General features: G+C 32.3%; 1 protein-coding gene across 1 annotated transcript in view; it reads left to right on the top strand.

Annotated features, from left to right (window-relative positions):
* si:ch73-280o22.2 overlaps positions 1 to 20,802 on the top strand; it is a 203,660-nt gene that overhangs the window by 74,815 nt on the left and 108,043 nt on the right. The window contains 5 exon segments of the mRNA XM_087254122.1: positions 838 to 1,103; positions 4,530 to 4,680; positions 13,947 to 14,137; positions 18,518 to 18,700; positions 18,811 to 18,942. Of these exon segments, the coding sequence (XP_087110248.1) occupies positions 838 to 1,103; positions 4,530 to 4,680; positions 13,947 to 14,137; positions 18,518 to 18,700; positions 18,811 to 18,942 (923 nt within the window).

Below are 20,802 nucleotides of genomic sequence, written 5' to 3'. Positions count from 1 at the left end.
TGTATTAACTCTTCTGAAGTTACAACACAGATATTTCGTTGTCAAAAGTTAAAGTCTGAAAAGATTGCTGCTTTTTAAGATTTTAAAAATGCAAAAAGTTTCAAAAAGACAACAACTGTCATTAGTATAATAGAATTGAATGATGTAATAAAACATGCGATTTTACTCAAATGCATTCTTATCAATCATACATTTTCAAGTGTTTTATTTTCTTTTTTATCACTTTTTTCTTCTTTGTCGTTTTAATGTACTGTATGAGACAATAGCAGATGTAGTGCACAATATCTTGGTCATGTTTGCATATTTCTCTATTATTTACCATAGTTTTAACCTTAAATATATATAACCCTGTTTAGGTGATTATAGGAATGAAAAGTGTCATGTTAGGGTAAAATAGGCATTATTTCTTTAGAATAAGGATTTTAAATGACAGAATTTGCGGAATTGCATAGCAATTATAATGAAAACATTCACATTTATATAATTATATCTGATTTATTTAAATGGTAGATTATTTTTTATCTACATATATATATTATCTATAATCTCATAATCATATTGTATTACTTCTTACTTGTTTTTAATGTGTTGTCTATTCTCTTTATTGTCTGCATTGTTTTGAATTTTGTTATTTTTATGTATGTCCAGACTATGTATGTAATAGATTTTCATTGAAAACTCCTGTTCAAATCAAATTCTTTGTGTGGATTATCACACAGCAATAAATCTCATTCTGACACTGATTCAGAAAATTAGTACGAAACATTAATTAAGTTTTATCCAACAAATACCATGCATGCAGGAAGCCTCAACCTCACCCATTGCCTGTATTTCCAGTTCTGTGCAGATGTTGTGGAGCAGTTGGATGCGTTTCTCCCACTGGCTGTGGCATTCAGTGAGGATGTCCTGCTGGCCGTGTGCTCCAGCTATGTAGAGGTGTGCGGCCGTGTGACCTCCTCTCTTCTGACCAGACTAGAGGAGAGGGCATGGGAAGTGCCAACCTCAGCTCCCCTCAAGAACCTGCCCGTTCTAATGGCCACCAGTGTCTTCATCCACCAGACACTCAGCTACTATGAAAGCCAACTCAGAGATGTCTCACGCATGTGAGTAAAAGAACCAAAATAAATGTATGTTTATACATTTTTTAAGTTATACTTTGATCCAGGTTAAGTTTTGAATGAATATTATTTATTTATTTTTTATATATCCCAAATGATGTTTAACAGAGCAAGGAAATTTTTATCGTATGTCTGATATATATATATATATATATATATATATATATATATATATATATATATATATATATATATATATATATATATATATATATATATATATATATATATATATATATATATATATATATATATGTATGGGGAAAGTCTTATTTGTTTTATTTAGGCTAGAAAAAAAACAGTTTTACTTAAAAAAAAAAAAAAAAAACATTTTCAGGGTCAAAATTATTAGCCCTTTTAAGCTCTCTCTCTCTCTCTCTCTCTCTCTCTCTGTCTATATATATATATATATATATATATATATATATATATATATATATATATATATATATATATATATATATATATATAGAGAGAGAGAGAGAGAGCGAGAGAGAGAGAGAGAGAGAGAGAGAGATAGAGAGAGAGAGAGAGAGAGAGAGAGAGACTCATATATATATATATATTGATTATCCTAACCTGCCTAGTTAACCTAATTAACATAGTTAAGCTCCTAAATGTCACTTTAAGCTTTAAATGGAGAGAACATTTCTAAACTTATTAGTTTTCATAACTCATCTCTAATAACTGATTTATTTTATCTTTGCCATGAAGACAGTACATAATATTTTACTTGATATTTTTCAAGACACTTCTATACATTTTAAAGTGACATTTAAAGGCTTAACTAGGTTAATAAGGTTAACTAGGCAGATTAGGGTAATTAGGCAAGTTATTGTATAACAATGGCTTGTTCTGTAGACTGTTGAAAAAAAAATAATTAGCTTAAAGGGGCTAATAATTTTGACCTTAAAATTGTGTTATTATTATTTTTTTTTATTTTAGCCTAAATAAAACAAGTCTTTCTCCAGAAGAAAAAAGGCTCCTTTATATTAAGTGGCCTTAACTAATATGTACTTACACATGAATTAATAGTTTGTTCCAATGTACTTGTTGTGTAAATACATTTATTTACTGTGTACTTATGCTTGATTAAATACATGTATGTAATTACATCTGAAAATAACTTTTGTAATTACATTTGTAAATACACTGTTGACCATCCCTTACACCTTAACCCACCCTTAAACCTACCCATGCCAAAAAACCTGTCCATAACCAAACATCTATTCCAACTCAAAAGCACCACAAGTGTATTCAAATACATTATAAACACAGTAAGTACATTGTATTTATTTTTTCATGTAAGTACATAGTAGTTAAGGACACTTAATATAAAGTGGGACCGAAAAAAAATATTATCAGACACACTGTGAAATTGGCTTGCTCTGTTAAACATAATTTGGGAAAAATTTTAAAAAATAAAAAGTAAATAAAAAATAAGTAAATCAAAGGGTGGCTAATAATTCTGACTTCAACTTTATATATATATTGCTTATTTTTATTATTTTGTACGCACAGAGTTTATGGAGGTTTGTACTCTGATACAAGTAGAATTTGGAATTTTAGTCTTAGATTAAAATATCTTATTTATTTGTTAAATGTATAAACACTAAATTAATACCCTAATGTGAGGGCTAATCATATGTTTACCAATAATACAAAAGTTAAAGAAAAAAAGAAAAAAGAAAAAAGAAAGGAAAAAAGAAAGAAAGAATAATGTAATTAATTAAATAAATCATTAATAAATATTATATTTACTTTTTGCATTTTTACATTTACTTTGTTTATTAATTTATTTAACAGTTTTGCCAAAAAGGTACAATAGGGTATATGCAGAAGCATGCAGAAGGACTTTTAATTTGACAGTAAGCTGGGTCAAACGCTTCCAATAAACTGTATGCTGTAGCAAAATCGTGTTTAAGGTCTGTTTTCTTTCAAAAACTTCACAGCCTAATTGATGTACCCTATAAAGTGGGTGTCAGAATGTACAAGAATCACTCATTAAATTACATTTTTCTGTGCCATGTCTTTAAAGTATTTAAATTTATTTTACTCCAGTATTTCCAATGCCGTTTCTGCACTTACCTGCTAATCTGGACAGGCGTGTGCGAGCAAACGGCTTTTCATCTCGGTTTACGCTTCAACAAGTAAATGAATGCTGAAGTCTATTTAACTGATTGTATTTTAATTACATTACAAAATCGAGGCAGTAAAAGCAACTTTATAAAATTCAAAAAGTCACATTAACTGTTCACCAGAAGTTTATCGGTATGGGAAGAAACACTAGCTCTGCATATCCCCTATCATACCTAATTTGATTTGAACAGAAACGTTCACATATTTTTTTTTCTGAATTATTTTTTAAGTTGAAAACTAACACTTAATTTAATGAAATAAAAAATAGAAATAAATGACAAAGTAAAACAACATTCTGCCTTAAATTATTAAGTGAAATCAAATTAACTTTACAAGTCATTTAACTTTCATTAATTTAACTGAAGAAAGTTTATACTTTTGTATAACTTAAGTTTGAACATAATATATTTATTAAAATAAGAAACATGAAATTGTGTCTTATCATGACTTTTTGATCTTTATTTTAAGTGTATGTTTCAGCTTAAAATCCTTCATCAAGTTGTTATTTGCATTAAATACCATTGTCATTTAAACGAGGTGTGTCATAAATGTGAAAATAGTCAGGAAATTAAACAAACAATACTTATATGGCCCCGAGTAGGATTTTGATTCAGATATAACACTAGATATTTAGAAAAAAAGGCTACAAAATAAAAAATGTAACTAATTTTTACCATGCTTCCGTAGTGAATGTAATGTGAAGAGTGTAAAGCCTGATCCCTTTTTTTTTTTTTTTTGATAATTTCATAAATATCTTCATGCATGATAAAACAGGAATATAAAATGTTATGCATAAAAAGAAAATCTCAGTTTCGCATTTGACCTGTGCATGTGTACATAAACTGAAATGTATTTGGAGAAGCTGAGCATTGCTAAAGTTCCCCGATTTATAGTACACTTTATCAAGCCCAGGTTTTTCCAGGCCAGGCAGCCTGTCATCCGGATGCCAGATTTACTAAAATGCTGTAATTGGATTGTAAAGAACCCGGAGTGAGACGCACACGAGCTGGTGAGCTTTGACAGAACTCTTCACCTGCGTGTTTGTAAGGTTATTTAGCCAAGAATGAGAGACAGAAAGGGTCTGTATGTGTGGCTTTGCACTTGAAAAGAGCGAGTGAGAAACATTCGGGGAGGAAGAAGGAGGTGTTGCATGATTGACAGGTAATAATCGGAGCCATTTGCTGATATTAATCACTTAGTGGCTCTTTGACCTGTAAAGTACACCGCTTTGCCGTAAACCTGGCTTTGTGTCTTTGATGTGTCCAACCGCAGGCCTCTCACCCTGCTGCCCGTTCAGAGAAGTCAGGATGTGATGGCAGCTCTGCACGATCACCTCACCAGCTACTGCACCAATGTGTGTGCCACAAGCATACTGCAGGATGCCGAAAGCCACTACTGGAGTGACCCCAACCCTTTTTACGAGGTACAGATGGTTGCTGCTTTACTGGCTGTATTTTAGAAATAGTTCATGTAACGAGCAGAGGTGGGTAGTAATGCAGTATGTTTACTTGGTTAAACTTACTCAAGCCATTGTTATTATTATTTATTTATTTATTATTATTATTATTATTATTATTATTATTATTATTATTATTATTATTATTATTATTATTTAAATTGACGTTTTAAGTCATTTTAATTGGCTTTACTTACACAGCTATTAAATATAAGCCCAAAGCCCAAAATTATTCTTAACCCATTAAAATTTTGACTTAAAGTTACTTTTATTCAAGACTTTGATTCTTTTAAAAGTGTTTTTTTTTTTTTTTTTTTTTGGAGAGGAAATGACACAGGCTTCTCTGAAAAAATAATAAGACTATGTACAAGAGGCACTATTGTGGGGAAAAAAGATCTATATTTTTCAGTTTTAATTTACTTTTCAACAAAAAGTCCTTGTTGTCAAAACATTATATTACTTTTTTATGTTACAGAGTAATATAAAAATAAAATGCTGCATGCAACATTGTCATTTAACATCTGCGTCATAAGCGTGCTGTATATGCGAAGCAAACTCATGTTCATCCTGTAAAACTTTAAGTTATTAAAGTAACTTTATTATTTTTCAGCCGTTATAAGAACTAAGTGAAACTTAATTGTTAAACCAGTTCGGAAAGATAAAAATAGTTCTCGACAACAATACAGCTGACCCGCAAAAAAAAAAAATAATAATAATTTAATAAATAATTCATAAATAAAAAGTTGAAATTGAAAATACCTAAATGAAATATTTATAATACAAAAAAAAAAAAAAAGCTAGGTTAATTATTGCATTTTAATTATACATTTAATGTAGGCTATAGAAAGTAAAAGTAGCCACAACCGAAACCTACAATGCGTCTTGAAAACTCATATTCATAACGCAGTATTCATAAAACTAATTAAAAGATTATTATTTTTTTTCTGAGCTAGGCTAAATCACATTCAATCATTTAATTTCTGCTACATTTCAATAGTTACTAAAGTAACAAAATGAACGAATATACTTCAACCGGCCTGAAGATTATGCAAACGATCATGTGCGTGCAAGTAATAGTCTGTTATACAACAAGTAGTCTGATTTAAAAAAATAACTCTAATTTTTAAGTTTCCAGCAGTGATAACAAGAATGAATATTATTTTGGTTCAGAAAAGAAATAGTTCAACAAGCGACAAAAGTCTATATAGCCAAACAGAAAATAAATAATAAATAAAATATTTATTAATAAATTATTTAAATAAATTAAAAAAATATATATATATGTTAAAATAATAAATAAAATATGCGCAGACACAGTAAAATAACAAATGACAGCATGATATTTTAACATGCAGACATAATGTATGAGAAAATGTATTGCATAATTAAAAGTCATACAAAAAAAAAAAAGCAACGCAACTATGAATAAAAATCCCGTCTTGCAATTTAACCATTTTATGTTTACCCTTTTTTCGACAGAAATAAGGGATAGAATCTTACTTCATCCGACTTTATACAGAACACATGTCATCCCTGCTCTCATCCTCTAGTTAGTCTTTGGTCAAGCTCATGGATCGCTGGTTTACATTTAGAAATACAAGCGCATCCACGTGAGAGGGATGCAGGTTGCTCTTTGTCTTGTTACAGTGTTGCCAGGCAAAGTAAATTTCTTTCATATCGTGTGCTGGTGGCAGTGATAGCATGAAATGATTTTGCTAGCTTGGATTGTAGAGGAAACTGATGTTCATTACATTACTTTGTGTTTCCTATAGGATTGTTCCAGCTGTGGCGGCAGGCTTTTTTTATACAGATCTAACACCTTTGGCGCTATTTCAATCTCTTTGCTTGCGCGCAAAATTATTTAGATAAAGTCATAATATGCAGAGCAATAGACCTTTATCTATAAAGTATACTTATGAAAACTTTTAATCTAACTGAAAGCTGGCCTCACGCATCACGCACCTGTCAGTCAGTCAGTTAGTCAGTCAGTCAGTCTGCACGTAACCTTTAAGGGTTAAACAAATGAAGCACACACAGTAAAGTTTGCACTGTTATAATTCACATACCTTTTAATACGTTTTGGTGCGATTATAACCAGCTATTAAAAAACACGACTGAATGTTTTGAATGGGAAGGTGTAACGTTTTTTGGTGTGGCGCCCCGCCACAGAAGAATTAATGTAGCGGAAACTATGTACTACCGTTCGAGAGGATTCCCTGTGGTGTTAATGTTGATAATGTACATAACCTTGAATTTAATACTCAGTTGTAGTTGGAAGCTTTAACCTTGGATTGTGATGTTTGTTGGATACATTTGTCCTTTTGATGTCATTTATGGTAAATGCACGCTCGAGAAGTCGATTGCTTCTGAGAGCGCTGACTAGTGGTTGAAGTAGTTGATCCCTCGACTAGTCGACTAGTCTATGCAAGCCCTAATGGCAACCCCTGATAAAGCAGGCAATAAGCCAAAGGAAAGTGAGTGAGTGAAGGAAATACACTCAAAAATGACTTTTGCTGCTTATTCAAACTTATTTAAAATGAGTTAAAACATCACAATTCTTAATGTTGTTTTGGAACAACTTATTTGTTTTTTGTTTAATCCACCCAAATTTGTAAACATGATTAGGTTAACTTAAGCAATTTGTGTTTAATCAGTTTGTATTCCATCATTTTACAGTGTATTTATGATGATTATTTTACTATTACTTAAATATATATTTTTAGAAGTGTTTTTACTTGTTTTTTAGCATGATTTTTAGCTGCTCTACCCACCTCTGGTTACAAGTCTGTGTGTTTAAGGGCATTTCTTTTGGTTATTTGAACACAAAACATCCCGTATGTTTAGTGCACTCAAGGACAAAGCTGTGATTAAGTCACATGGCATATTCACATTCAAAACATTAGTACATCTGTACTGAAATGCAGTGACATTGAGTATTAAATGATAAATTGTGCTATTGTACTCTTAAGTAGGCTTCTTCTTCAAGTGGATTCGCATGACGCTGTTGAGCGTTGTCCTTGACTATTTAGTTGACTTCTCTTTGACTGTTCTGAAAGGCATCAGGTGTGTACAGTACATCCACACTCAATCCTTAAACACTGCCAGGCTGTAGAGAATGCTGTATATGAATGCATTCTAAACACATTACTCATTTGAATGCTGGAGGATGTTGTGTGTATTTGTAAGCAAGGGTTGACTGAGGTTGTTATCCATCTATCCATTCATTCATCCATCCATCCATCCATCCATCCATCCATCCATCCATCCATCCATCCATTTTAACTGGATCTTCTTAATGAACTGGTCGAACCAGTTCATTAATTTGAAAGGAGTTGTCATAAAACGGTTTGCATCCTCACTACTGACATACCGGATACCCCCTCTTACTTTAAATAAACCAGTATCCTGAGTTATTCAGTTACTACAACAGTACACTGACTCATCTGCTGTGAAAAAAAGAGATCTGACGATGATGATAATAAGTGCGAGCCATCTGAATGTTCCCTCGCAGCACACTCTCTCATTGAGTGTGTGATTCAACCTGATTAAGATAATGTTTATTCCACAATATCATTTAGTAAAAGCCAATTAAGCAATAGCGTGTTTCACACATACAGACCTTTACGTAAAATTACTGGCAATTTTGCGGAAAGGTCTGTATGTGTGAAAATACCGGTGAATTCATTTTTCACATCTTGAACACGCTGACATGAGACATCTACTTTAAGAACAAAAAAATTAAGATGCATTTTCATCAGCGCGGTTTATGAAAATATGAAAGAATAATATGAATATTTTTCCAGACACATTTAGCTGCAAGATGTTAGTCAGATAATGTTTCTATGTTCCTTCTTAATGCCAACTGTGTCAAAAATTATCGATAAACTTTTTATGATAACCCACTGTTTGTTTGCCTTTAAAGGGGAAATTAAGCACTCAGTCAAGTTTACATTATTTTGTACATTGGATTACACTTTAATGAAAAAATATTAAACAAACTTGATTAATGTAAGCATTTAGTAGAAAACGGCTTGTTTTACTATAGATTTCAGACATAGGGCGCAGCCATCTTGCAATGTCAAAAGTGCACCCATAAAGCTATTTTTCCCTTGTTTTTACACATGAAAAAATTGTGGCTAAGAAATAGTTATTTGTTGTGGTCAGAGATAAATTTGTTAAATCTTTAATATTGAGCCCTGAAAAGTTGTGAAATAAAAACTGATTGCATTGTGGCACAGCCCATTTACTCATGCACACTGAGCAAGCTAATACACAACGCACACAAGAAGTTAAATAAATGAATGAGAAGGCATGTGGACATAACACAATATCTAAATCAAGTCATATAGCATGTCAATGTCAAATTTAAGAAAAAATATTTTCCCAACAAGAAAATTGTAGCTAGTGAAAATGCCGAGTGGCTAAGAATGTTGAAAATCTACTAGCCACAGTGGCTGATGATAAAAAAGTTAATGTCAAGCCCTGATAATTATAAAAAAATAAAAATAATAATAATAATTATAATTATTATTATTTTCTTTTTTAAGCTAAATAATATTTTAAATTTATCGCTCAATTTTTTTTTTCTCAAACTGGCCTATCTTCTAGTCTTTTCAATGGCCAGTGCAATGCCCTGTGGCAGCATTAGTCTCAACCGTCTGTATGTTGCTTGAGTCTTCACCCTCCCTCCATATGATACCGGCGCACATAAGCGCTCTCACAGATGCGTATACACACATATCCGCCGGCTGCGGGTTGTGCGGCAGACTGGCCTGCTGTGTGCAGGTGTTCGGCTGGCTCTGTTGACCTGTATCCCCTTCCTCTCTCTTTCTGTCTTCCATTCACCCCTCCATTTCACTTCCTCCCAAGCAAACGCCAAAGGGCCTGAGCGCTTCCAGAGGCCCCGTCGCATACACTAAATCCCTGGGTCCGGACATGTGCTCGTGCCCCTGTGTGTCTCTTACTATGGCTGACTTAACGGAGGCTCACTGGTGGACCACGTCCCAGCTCTCATTAGGAGATGTAGTACATGCTTGTTAATAATCTCTCTTTGGTCACACTTTGAACTCCTAATGCTGCTTCCTCTTTGCCTGAAAGTAATTAGCCTCTTAGGAAACACAGGCTCTTCTCGTCCCTTTTTTATCATTTTCGCCTTTTTCGAATTGTGTTGGCCTTTCTTTCCTCTCTGTTAGTCTCAGTCATACATTTATAAGCATCTCTGCAATAGTTTGGTAGTTTCACTTCAATTAAATTCAATGCTTAATTTAAAATCTAAAACTTTATTATCCCCAAAGGTGTTCGAAAATTGTCTTTAGATAGAGGCTCACACACAACAATACGAATACAGTAAATTTAAATATTCAAGCAGAAAAACATTTAGAAATACACATTTCCTATAAACTGTCAAGATTCTTTGTTTACCTGTCACATGTTTCATGTGCTTTCTGTAATCTAATGTGATTCCTTTGTTCAGTTTTCCCGCCATTTCGTTCGTTTCAGTAGTTCCACAATGCCTTGTTTCTAGTCTAAATTTTTAACAATTCTTATATCAAAAATATTGTCTTGTTTTGAGAAATATTATGCCAAAGTTTAGTGATTTTTTCCCCCTCAAAACAAGCTAAATAATCTGCCAATGGAGTAAGCAAAATAATCTTGTTTTTCCTTTAGACATAAGATTATTCGTGTAACCCATTGGCAAATAGTTTAGCTTGTTTAAAAAGATTCAATAAGATTATATATATATATATATATATATATATATATATATATATATATATATATATATATATATATATATATATATATATATATATATATATATATATTTTTTTTTTTTTTTTTTTTTTTTATTTATAATACACTAGGGCTACACAATAAATGAAGACTTCAGATGCAAAACCTTCTAAATCCATCTGACCTCTTTTCTTGTAAATATGCATTCTCTATCAAGCTCCTCTGATTAGTTTCTGAAGTTTCATTTTTTATGTAATTGATGAGATTATTAGCTGGTAAATAAAATAAGTTTTTTTTTTTTTTTTAAATGTCACTTTAGACAATTTTCTTTTTTTTTTGCATCAAAATCAGCTTAATCCACAAATTTTTTATTTTTTATTTTTTTTTGCAAAAACCTCTAAATCCACCTTTTAGGAAAAGACATTGTAATTAGTTAGAAATCACTAAAGATGCGATTACAAATTATTTTACCAAACATAAAACACATTTCACAAACCACCTAAAATCAAAAATACATAAATCAAGTTAGTGGCAGTTCATTCCGCTTTAATAAACCAGGGAAAAGCAGATTGAAAATGGATGAATGAAATCTGTCAAGTAAGTGCATTAATCAATAACAGACAATATTACAATTTGTTGTCATTTATCCCATATTCGGGATTTAGATTTGATGTAAGTAGAGCAATGTAAATGTTGCAAACATTGTAAACTAAGCTTGGTAGATTCAAATAATGTAGTGTAAAACATTATGAAACATTATTATCTGTGCATTGTCCATTAATATAAAAACCTTATCAGATGTAGAGGTATTATGAAGTTATACAAATAATGTATAGTTTTAAATATTATATTTATCTTTTTAAAAATAGCTTAAATTAGCAAACTGAACACAAGGTAGGCCTACTGGGCAAAAAGAGGATGTCTCTCTGATAATTTTAGAAGCTGTCATTTATTCTCACCATACTTAAGGTCTTCATATCTTGTTTATCCTCATAGCATCCACGTGGGATAAAGGAATGGCATTTTTACTCTGTCTTTTGTGAAACACAGTTGCCGTTTAATGGATTGTGAATCAAACTCATTAGTAGCATTGCTGTGCAAAAAAAAAAGTTATGAATGCATGCTATACTCCCGACTGTAAAGTGTGTTTTCTTTTTCTTATCATGCAAAGAGGTTAGGGGATGTTTTCATTTGCCATTCACTGACAGTGGGATAGACTCATCCAGTTCATCAAACTCATAAATTGTTTGATAATAAAATGCTCTCCTCATAAAGCTGGTGTATCAGCACGCTACATTGAAAACATATGATTCGATTCGCACCTTCTGATTGGTTTTCGGGATATAGCTGCTTTTGCTGTCAAAGGCAAGTGGCGTTTAGCAGTCTTGGCCAACAAGCTGGTAATTCTAAATGAGCTGACCCTGGAATTCAGATGATTTGAAGCAAATTTATTTGTTGAAAGTGTACCACGTGCCTAAAGCATTTACTTAATGTCATTAGCTCATTTTTGGCCGAAGTGGCGTTTTAGCGGCTTTTGCATCTGAACTCTTCATATCATTTCAGCACTGATATCACAATGTGATCATTCACATAGTCACATGGCGAGCATATGCATTCTTGAGTTTGTATTATAATTCATCATTTGAACGTGTTTTTAATACCTGTGATCACATAATGATTTCATAAGCATTCAGGTTTAAGAAATTGTACCATTTGTGACCTTAACTACAATTACTGTTATTGAATTATTTTTATTTTCATCACTCAATTACTGAATCTGAATACTGTTAGACCCAGGAAATGATAAAACACTTTATTTAAATTGTATAGTTTTCTTGACTTTGTTCAAAGATTGTTATGCATAAAAATACTCACAACACATGCAAAAACAGAAATGTACTGCAGATAGCACAAATCACAATGATTTGTCAGGGGACCACAAAAAATGTATAGATCGTTTATAAAATTTTGTGGAGATGCAAATAGTAAACATTAATTGATGAATCCCTGATTAGACACATACATAAAAATACTCACAACACATGCAAATACAGAAATGTACTGCACATAGTACTGCAACAAAAAATGTGTCCACTAAAAAATAATAGATTGTTTATTAGATTTTATAGAGATGTACCCCCACTGCAGAATCATTACAATCGATCTAACATTATAAATGCTTTCCAAACAGAGATATTAAGTCATCTGGTGAATTTGTATGCATATTGCAAAATGTCAAAATATCATAATGTTAGATTTTTCCAATATCGTGCAGCCCTAATATATACTGTTCTTGCAATAAATTACATTTGAGTGGGAGTTTTATCTCATTCTGATGTCGGGACTTTTCTTTTGCTGATAATTTTATTTGGAGTAATTGGCATCAACAAGGATTAATCACTTGAAAAGTTTAAAAACCACTTTTTTAAAGTGAGGCAAAACAGCTATTACCACACACCATCACATAATTCAACAAATCTGAAATTTGTACTTTCTCATGTTTACGCTGTTTTCTTTCACCAAAAATGTTACCACTTCCTGGAGGATGATGTCATGGAACTGGCTTCTGTTAGTTACAGCGATATTGCAAAAGACTAACAGGATGGAGAGTAAAATCTAGAATGCATAAAAAAACAACAACTATAAAATCAGATTAGAACAATATTTTTAAATAATGTGTTTTCTTTGAACTGTTGTGATTAAAGGGGAAATACAGAAACATCTGGAGTATTTCTTAATAAATAGCCAAATTTTCTTGCTCTAATTTATACATGCAAAAAATCCAGCATCTGCAAGAGCACCAGAGTAATGAGATGATTTGAAATGGTTACCCAAATGGTATGGTAACACTTTATTTTAATGGTCGGTTTGAGTATTAGTAGACTGTCTGCTTAATATCTGTTGATACTGCTTCTTCAACAGACATTCAACTGACTATAAGAAACTTTGCAAGTACATGTCAATTTAAGCTAATCCCAACATACCAGTCTACTTATAATCTGATGAGAATTAGTTGGCATGTAGATGCAATGTAATTTAAATTCAACGAACCATCAAAATAAAAGTGTGACCAATCTGATAATGTGCTAATTTTAAAATGATAATAATACAAAAAAACACAGAAAATGATTTTAAAATTAGTTATATTTCATCCAATATACAAAGTCCCATGTGATGAGACATAAAGTGAAGTAAGAGGTATGACCCGGTCATTTTTTGTGTCTGCCTTCTTGACTGAACGTCTGGGTAATGTTCAGAGGAGAAGTGATTGAATATCCAGATTAAAACTTCAAAGTATCCATAGTTTTCTCTCTTTCTTTCTTTCTCTGTGCGGTAATGAGGGTTCCAGGTGCAGCATGCAGGTGGCAGGACCATGAAGGTCTACAGGAAGATTGTCTGGAAAGACCTTCTCTCCTGTTTGGTATTTATTCGCCATGATATCATCATCTTCACCAGTCTCTCTTTGTGTCTTTTTTGTTTCCTCCACCTTTTTTTACCAGGGTGAAAGGTGTTCTTTCTCCATCCAGATGTGGCAGTATTTTCTCAGAGGCCTGCGCAGTGACCTCTGGGGCTCTGTTGGCCCCGTGCAGGCCCGGCAGACCTTGGCCCAGGTGTTGTGCGAGACCCTGGAGCTCTTAGTTCAGAGGTACTCAAGAGCACGACCCTCCTACAAAAGACTCTCCCAGATCAGGTAACGGGATAGTTTGAAAACACATTTGACGCACATAACATAGTTGCTTTATGTCTGTCTGTGTTGTAATGTAGACACGTATGTGCATCAAATATGTTGAGAAAAATATAACAATCATTCTGAAGCTTCTTTAAGGCTTGAATGTTTGACATCATATTTGATCAAGTCATCACCCTAAAAATATGATATTTTTAGTCGTTTTACAGCATATAAATCTATAGTTAGACTAACTCTATATCTAGACCACCCACAAAGGTTTCATTTTCACTATCACAAGCAGGAGAGAAGGCTTGCACTGAATATGCTGTTGTGAAAAATATACAGTCAGAATTATTAGTCCTCCTTCTTTTTTAATATTTCCCAAATGATGTTTAACAAAGCAAGGACATTTTCACAGTATGTCTGATAATATTGTTCCTTCTAGAGAAAGTCTTATTTGCTTTATTTCAGCTAGAATAAAAGCAAATAAAAAATTTTTAAAAACTTTTTAAGGGCAAAAATTAAAGCCTCTTTAAGCTAACATTTGTTTTCGATAGTCTACAGAACCAACCAGCGTTATACAATAACTTGCCTAAATACCCTAACCTGCCTAGTAAACCTAATTGACCTAGTTAAGCTTTTGAATGTCACTTTAAGCTGTATAGAAGTGTCTTAAAAATATGTATTCAAATATCATTTACTGTCGTCATGGTAAAAATAAAAAAAATCAGTTATTAGAAATGAGTTATCAAAACTATTATGTTTAGAAATGTGTTAAAAAAATCTTCTCTCTGCTAAACAGAAATTGGGGAAAAAATAAGCAGGAGGCTAATAATTCTGACTTCAACTGTATATAAAGCAAAGGTATGTTTTTGCCAACCGAAAGTTATGGTTTTGTTAGTAGGAAGTTGCTAGGCAACAGAGGCATGCATATTTATATTCTTAAAACACTGAAATGCATGCGGCCATTTTGACCGCTATGGTAGTTCGAGCTAGAAAAACACACAACTCTTTTGGGTTTTGTAATTTGAATTAAATAAATATGTTAGAAAGAAATATACACACATTTCGGAAAATTCAGGGCATTATAGATATGTGTGTTTTGTTTCAACAAAGATATTAAATTGTAAAGAAATTTATTTTAAAAAAGGGTCAAAATTACTTGATTTGATGGATGCATTTGACCACGTAAATGCATAAAAATACACACAATTTTGAATTCGCAAGCTATTTGAGAGGCAGCTTTAGGTGCGCAGAGAGGTTTGTGTCTCCTTATACTTTAATGTTTAACCAAAATATGTGCAAATAGTAAACTTTATTAACAAGACTTGACCAAATAAAGTTGACCAACCTCCTGAATTATGAGAAAACACATGCTATTCTGCTCTGAAATTCAGGCCTTGCTAGCTTTACATACAACCTGTGGATGTTGTGTAACCAGGTAAAAAATGCAAGTTTTTTCCCATTTATTCAATATTTTTCTTCTGCTCATTCCATACCATGTACCCTTCACATGTGCTATTCTATTGTTACATCATTGAATTGTCTTAATGCCGGAAACTGCCGCGCATGTTTAAAGTCCCCTGTCTGTGTCTTGTGGTGAGCGGTCACACTTAAGCACATTCTAACAGAGCGCAGTCATCCAAGCTGTCTGACTGAACAATCTTACTGTATTTCTGCACAAGCCCACCTTCTATCAGGAACGGCGGGCTTAGCAGACAGCGCTGAATGCTTTAGTGATTATACCGGTGTTCGGCCCCAGGGGTCAAAGCAGATCTCCAGATTTGTAGAACAGTCTCTCTTTGTTAGCACATGGCCCTGCCTCAGCGCCTGGCGGAGGGCCCGCTTCTTTCATGCTAGACCGGGCCCAACCGCCCGGGCCTTGTGCGTAGCATTAACACATACTTAAAGTGGTTAAAGATGCCACAAGAGCACACTTCCCCTCCACTCTAGGACTGATGAGAAAGAGCAGATCGCCCAGGGCCGAAGGGAAGGGTTTTTGTTTCAGCAGATGAGCTTTTGCTGCAAGGACACCCGGTGATGAGCTCTTCAGTGTCGGGTGAGCTCGGGGTCTGCCAAGCAGATGGGCTCTCCTGTTTTTTTTCCGCTGTTATCTGCTGAAAGGGGACTTTTTCGCTGTGCTGTAAAGCAGAACATGGTGGTAGGTGATGAAAAGTTGAGTTTGATAGGGAAACCAAATCGGAGAGATCGACCTCACTGTCTGCTCTGTCTTAGAGTGCACAATACACACATTCTGTGGTTTAAATTGAGAAGGACATGCACGTGTTTGAGCTTACTTTTCTGATTAATGTGTAATGGAAAAGAAGAGATGAATGAGACTGTTAAATGTTACGATATTTGTTAGTGGTTGGTTAAAGGATATTTAATGGTGCATGCTACATTTCTGTATTTTGAAATGTTCATTACTTTATAAAAGTTGGATCATTCATTCGTTCGTTCAATTATTTATTTATTTATTTATTTATTTATTTATTTATTTACTAAATAAGGTTGCCTAAGGTTGATCAAACCTGTCAGTAATTATATTTCAGGTATTATTTAAATTTTAAATACTTTTTTAATACCTTTTGTAAGCTTAAAACAGTACCTGAACAGCGCATTAACAAAATAAAATGATTTATATAAGATTATGTTGCACCGAAGACTGAAGTAATAATGCAGAAAATTTGCATTAAATTACAAAGAATGGTCTGCATTTGTAAAAATAGATGTTTTAAATTGTAAAAACTTTGCTGAGCATAATATTGTTCTTAATAAATGATTGCATTTTCCACAAAATAGCATTGAGTTTGAAAATGATTTGTCAAATTATACAGTATAATGTAGTTATTTCATTAGATGGATCTTAAACCCTTCGAGATTGTTGCTCTAAAATAAGATGACAAACCCAAATATGGACAAACACAACTGTTGGGATAAAAAATATTATAACATAACATAGCATAGCACAACATATAACTTAACATAATATATAACATAGCATAGCATAATATAAAATAAAGTAACATAACATATAAAAGCATAGCATAACAGAATAGCATAACATAACACAACATATAATATAACGTAATGTAACATAACATATAGCATAGCATAACATAACATAACACAACATACAACATAACGTGACATAAAATATAACATAGCATAACATAACACAACGTATAGCATAACGTAACATAACATATAGCATAGCATAACATAACACAACATAAAACATAACGCAATATAAAATATAAAGTAGCATGACATACCATAACACAACGTATAGCATAACGTAACATACCATATAGCATAGCATAACATAACAACATATAACACGACGTAACGTAACATATAACATAACATAGCATAACATAACACAACACAAAATATAACATAACGTAACATACCATATACAGTAACATAACATAGCATAACATAACAACACAACATATAACGTAACATAACACAAAATATAACAAATTGAAACATTATATACAACGTAGCATAGCATACCATACCATAACAACACAACATATAATGTAACATAACATAATATAACAACACAACATATAACATAACGTAACACAACATAATACATAACGTTACATAACATATAACGTTGCATAACGTAACATAACACAACATATAACATAACGTTGCATAACATATAACATTAAAAACAATATTTTGATTAATATGTTTTTTAAGAACAAAATTTTATCAAATTTTGACAGATTATTTCTTAAATCTTTTTTGCTTATCTAGAAAATGCTTGATATACATAACATAACATAACATAACATAACATAACATAACATAACATAACATAACATAACATAACATAAAGTTAAAACAAATTGAAGCTCAGACCTAAAAGAAAGTGACTGTCATAAAGTTTTTGAATTTGGTTAGATAACTAAGTAAATAACAATATAAAAATAATAAGAATAATAAGTTGAATAATAAGCTGTAATGTTATATCAGTGTTATACATTCAGTAAGAAGAACACAGTGAGCCAGCATAGTAAATTTGGTTCATGAGTATTCAAATGTTTGGGTGTAAAGGGTCAAATATGGCCATAATGCAGTGCAGCTCTGTCAATTACTGTAGCACTTATTACACACACTCTAAAATAACAACAACAACAACAACAACAAAAGATTTTTTAAACCCAAGTTTGAATATAAAATAGAGGCAAAGCAAACAGTTTGGTTAAAGTTTGAGTTATAAATTTAATTAAACACAGGAGTTAAATTTTCAGAACTTTTCCCAAGTTTGTCTTCAAATAACATTCTTTGTGTTTTTTTTTTTTTGCTAGAAAACTTTGGTTAGGACAGAGTGTAACAGTGCTGCTGGGTTGTTCCTAATATGTGGTGTTTGATTGCCTCCTCCAGGGTTGATATCACAGCTCTTCTGCAGTGTGTGGAGCATCTGATGTGGAGTGTGTGTGACTCTGCGGAGGAGCTGCTGAGGCCTGATGGAGCTCCAGGATCTCGGATTTACTCCATACACAGCCTGTGTAACCAACTGCTGACCATACTGATCATCCTTACATCACCTCTAGCAGAGCTGCACAGGTGACACAACCGTCAAGAGGAACTTTTGGGTTATTGTGAACTAGAGGGATAGGATTAGCTCCTTGATAAGGCTGTGTTTTTCTCTTTATATATGTTTTTGCTCTCTCCAGGGTTTTCCCAGCAGGCTGTGGTAGTGGAGGTGATGGAAGCAGATCTGTAAAGTTTTCAGAGGGAATGAGCAGCCAGGACACAAAGTGGCTGAGCGTAATAAACCCCACACTGTTCACACAGGAGCTGCTGAGGTACAGTTGATATTATTAACTCATTAATACTACCAGAACTTTTTGATCATTTCAATTACTCTTCCATGTGGGTTGCTAAATATTAAAATATATAGAGATATAAATAAATGTTGAGAAAAAAAAAAAAAAGAAAAAAAAAAAAATATATATATATATATATATATATATATATATATATATATATATATATATATATATATATATATATACTTTTATAATAAAATAAACATATTTATTGTCATGTTTGATACAAAACCACATTTTATTTACCTGACATAGTTTCAATTGTGCATATTTTGAAAAAAATAAAGTTGATTAGAAGCAAAAGCATTTTTAATATATATATATATATATATATATATATATATATATATATATATATATATATATATATATATATATATATATATATATATAGTCACTGTTATTATTTTATATCACTTTTTGTCATTTAAAATAACACATTGTTTGCAATTAGCTGTTTTTTTGTACTTAAATAAGCACAAAATAAATAAATTACAGAACAAACATCCAGATTTTTTTTCTTCCTTTTGAAGGTAATTAAAAGCATGTATTATGCTTTTAAATAACATTTTTTATTGGCAAGTTTCATAGAACTTATGCTACTTTTTAGTTTTATTTTTTACTTATGATACATATTTGTGCTACATGCTGTTAAAATAGTAATATATATATATATATATATATATATATATATATATATATATATATATATATATATTTTTTTTTTTTTTTAACTATTTTAACAGCATGTAGCACAAATATGTATCATTTATATATATATATATATATATATATATATATATATATATATATATATATATATATATATATATATGTGTGTGTGTGTGTGTGTGTGTGTGTGTGTGTGTATCATGAGTAAAAAATAAAACTAAAAATATATACATATACACTTAGAGTTAGGGCTTCTGTAGCAGGACAATGATCCAAAGCAAGTTCAATTCTGAATGGCTGCAGAAAAAACTAAATTAAGACTTTGGAGTGGCCTAGTCAAAGTCCTGATCTAAATCCAATTGAGATGCTGTGACCTTAAAAAGGTGATTTATGCTCGAAAACCCTCTAGTGTGGCTGAATCACTGCAATTCTACAAAGATGAGTGGGCCAAAATTCATCCACAGCACTATGACAGACAGTTATCAAAAAAGTTTAATTGCAGTTGTTGCTACTAAGGTAATTAATTGCAGTTATTGGGTTCAGGGGACAAACACTTCATTCACTTCACTTCAACACTTTCACACGGGGCTATTTAGTTTAGTATTTTGTTATCCCTTAATAATAAAAACCTTCATTAACCTTTCATAATTGCGCTGGCAACATATGAAATGGCAATAATATAAACAATAAAACACACAGGGCTCTATTTTAACAAGCTAGGCGCAAAGTCTAAAGAGTATGGTGCAAATGCATTAAATGCAATTCCAAATCAACTTTTGCTATTTTAAAGACGAAAAATATGCTCTGCGCCTCGGCGCATGGTCTAACAGGGTGTGCTTATTCTCTTAATGAGTTGTGGGTGTGTTTTGAGAATAACCTACATTAAACCAATCAGAGTCTTATCCACATTCCCTTTAAGAGTCACGCCGTGGCACATTTGCTATTTACATGGTGGACTTTGTAACAGGAAAAACTGAATGCCTCACAATCGAGAAAATAGTTAAACAGAGCATCTGCAGTGCGAGGATAAAAACGAGCCTCCTCCATTTGAAATCTAATTTCCAGCAAACAAATAAATAGACAATAATAATGAAGTGTGGTCAAAAAACTGAGTTATATTCAAAAACACGTCCTGTTCTTATGCCCCATATGGTGATGCATACT

The sequence above is a fragment of the Danio rerio genome, chromosome 5, assembly GCF_052040795.2.
Source record: "Danio rerio strain M-AB ecotype USA chromosome 5, GRCz13ab, whole genome shotgun sequence".
Classification (NCBI taxonomy): domain Eukaryota; kingdom Metazoa; phylum Chordata; class Actinopteri; order Cypriniformes; family Danionidae; genus Danio; species Danio rerio.
Note: the sequence above shows the minus strand (reverse complement) of the source record. Positions and strands in the feature narration are given on the sequence as shown.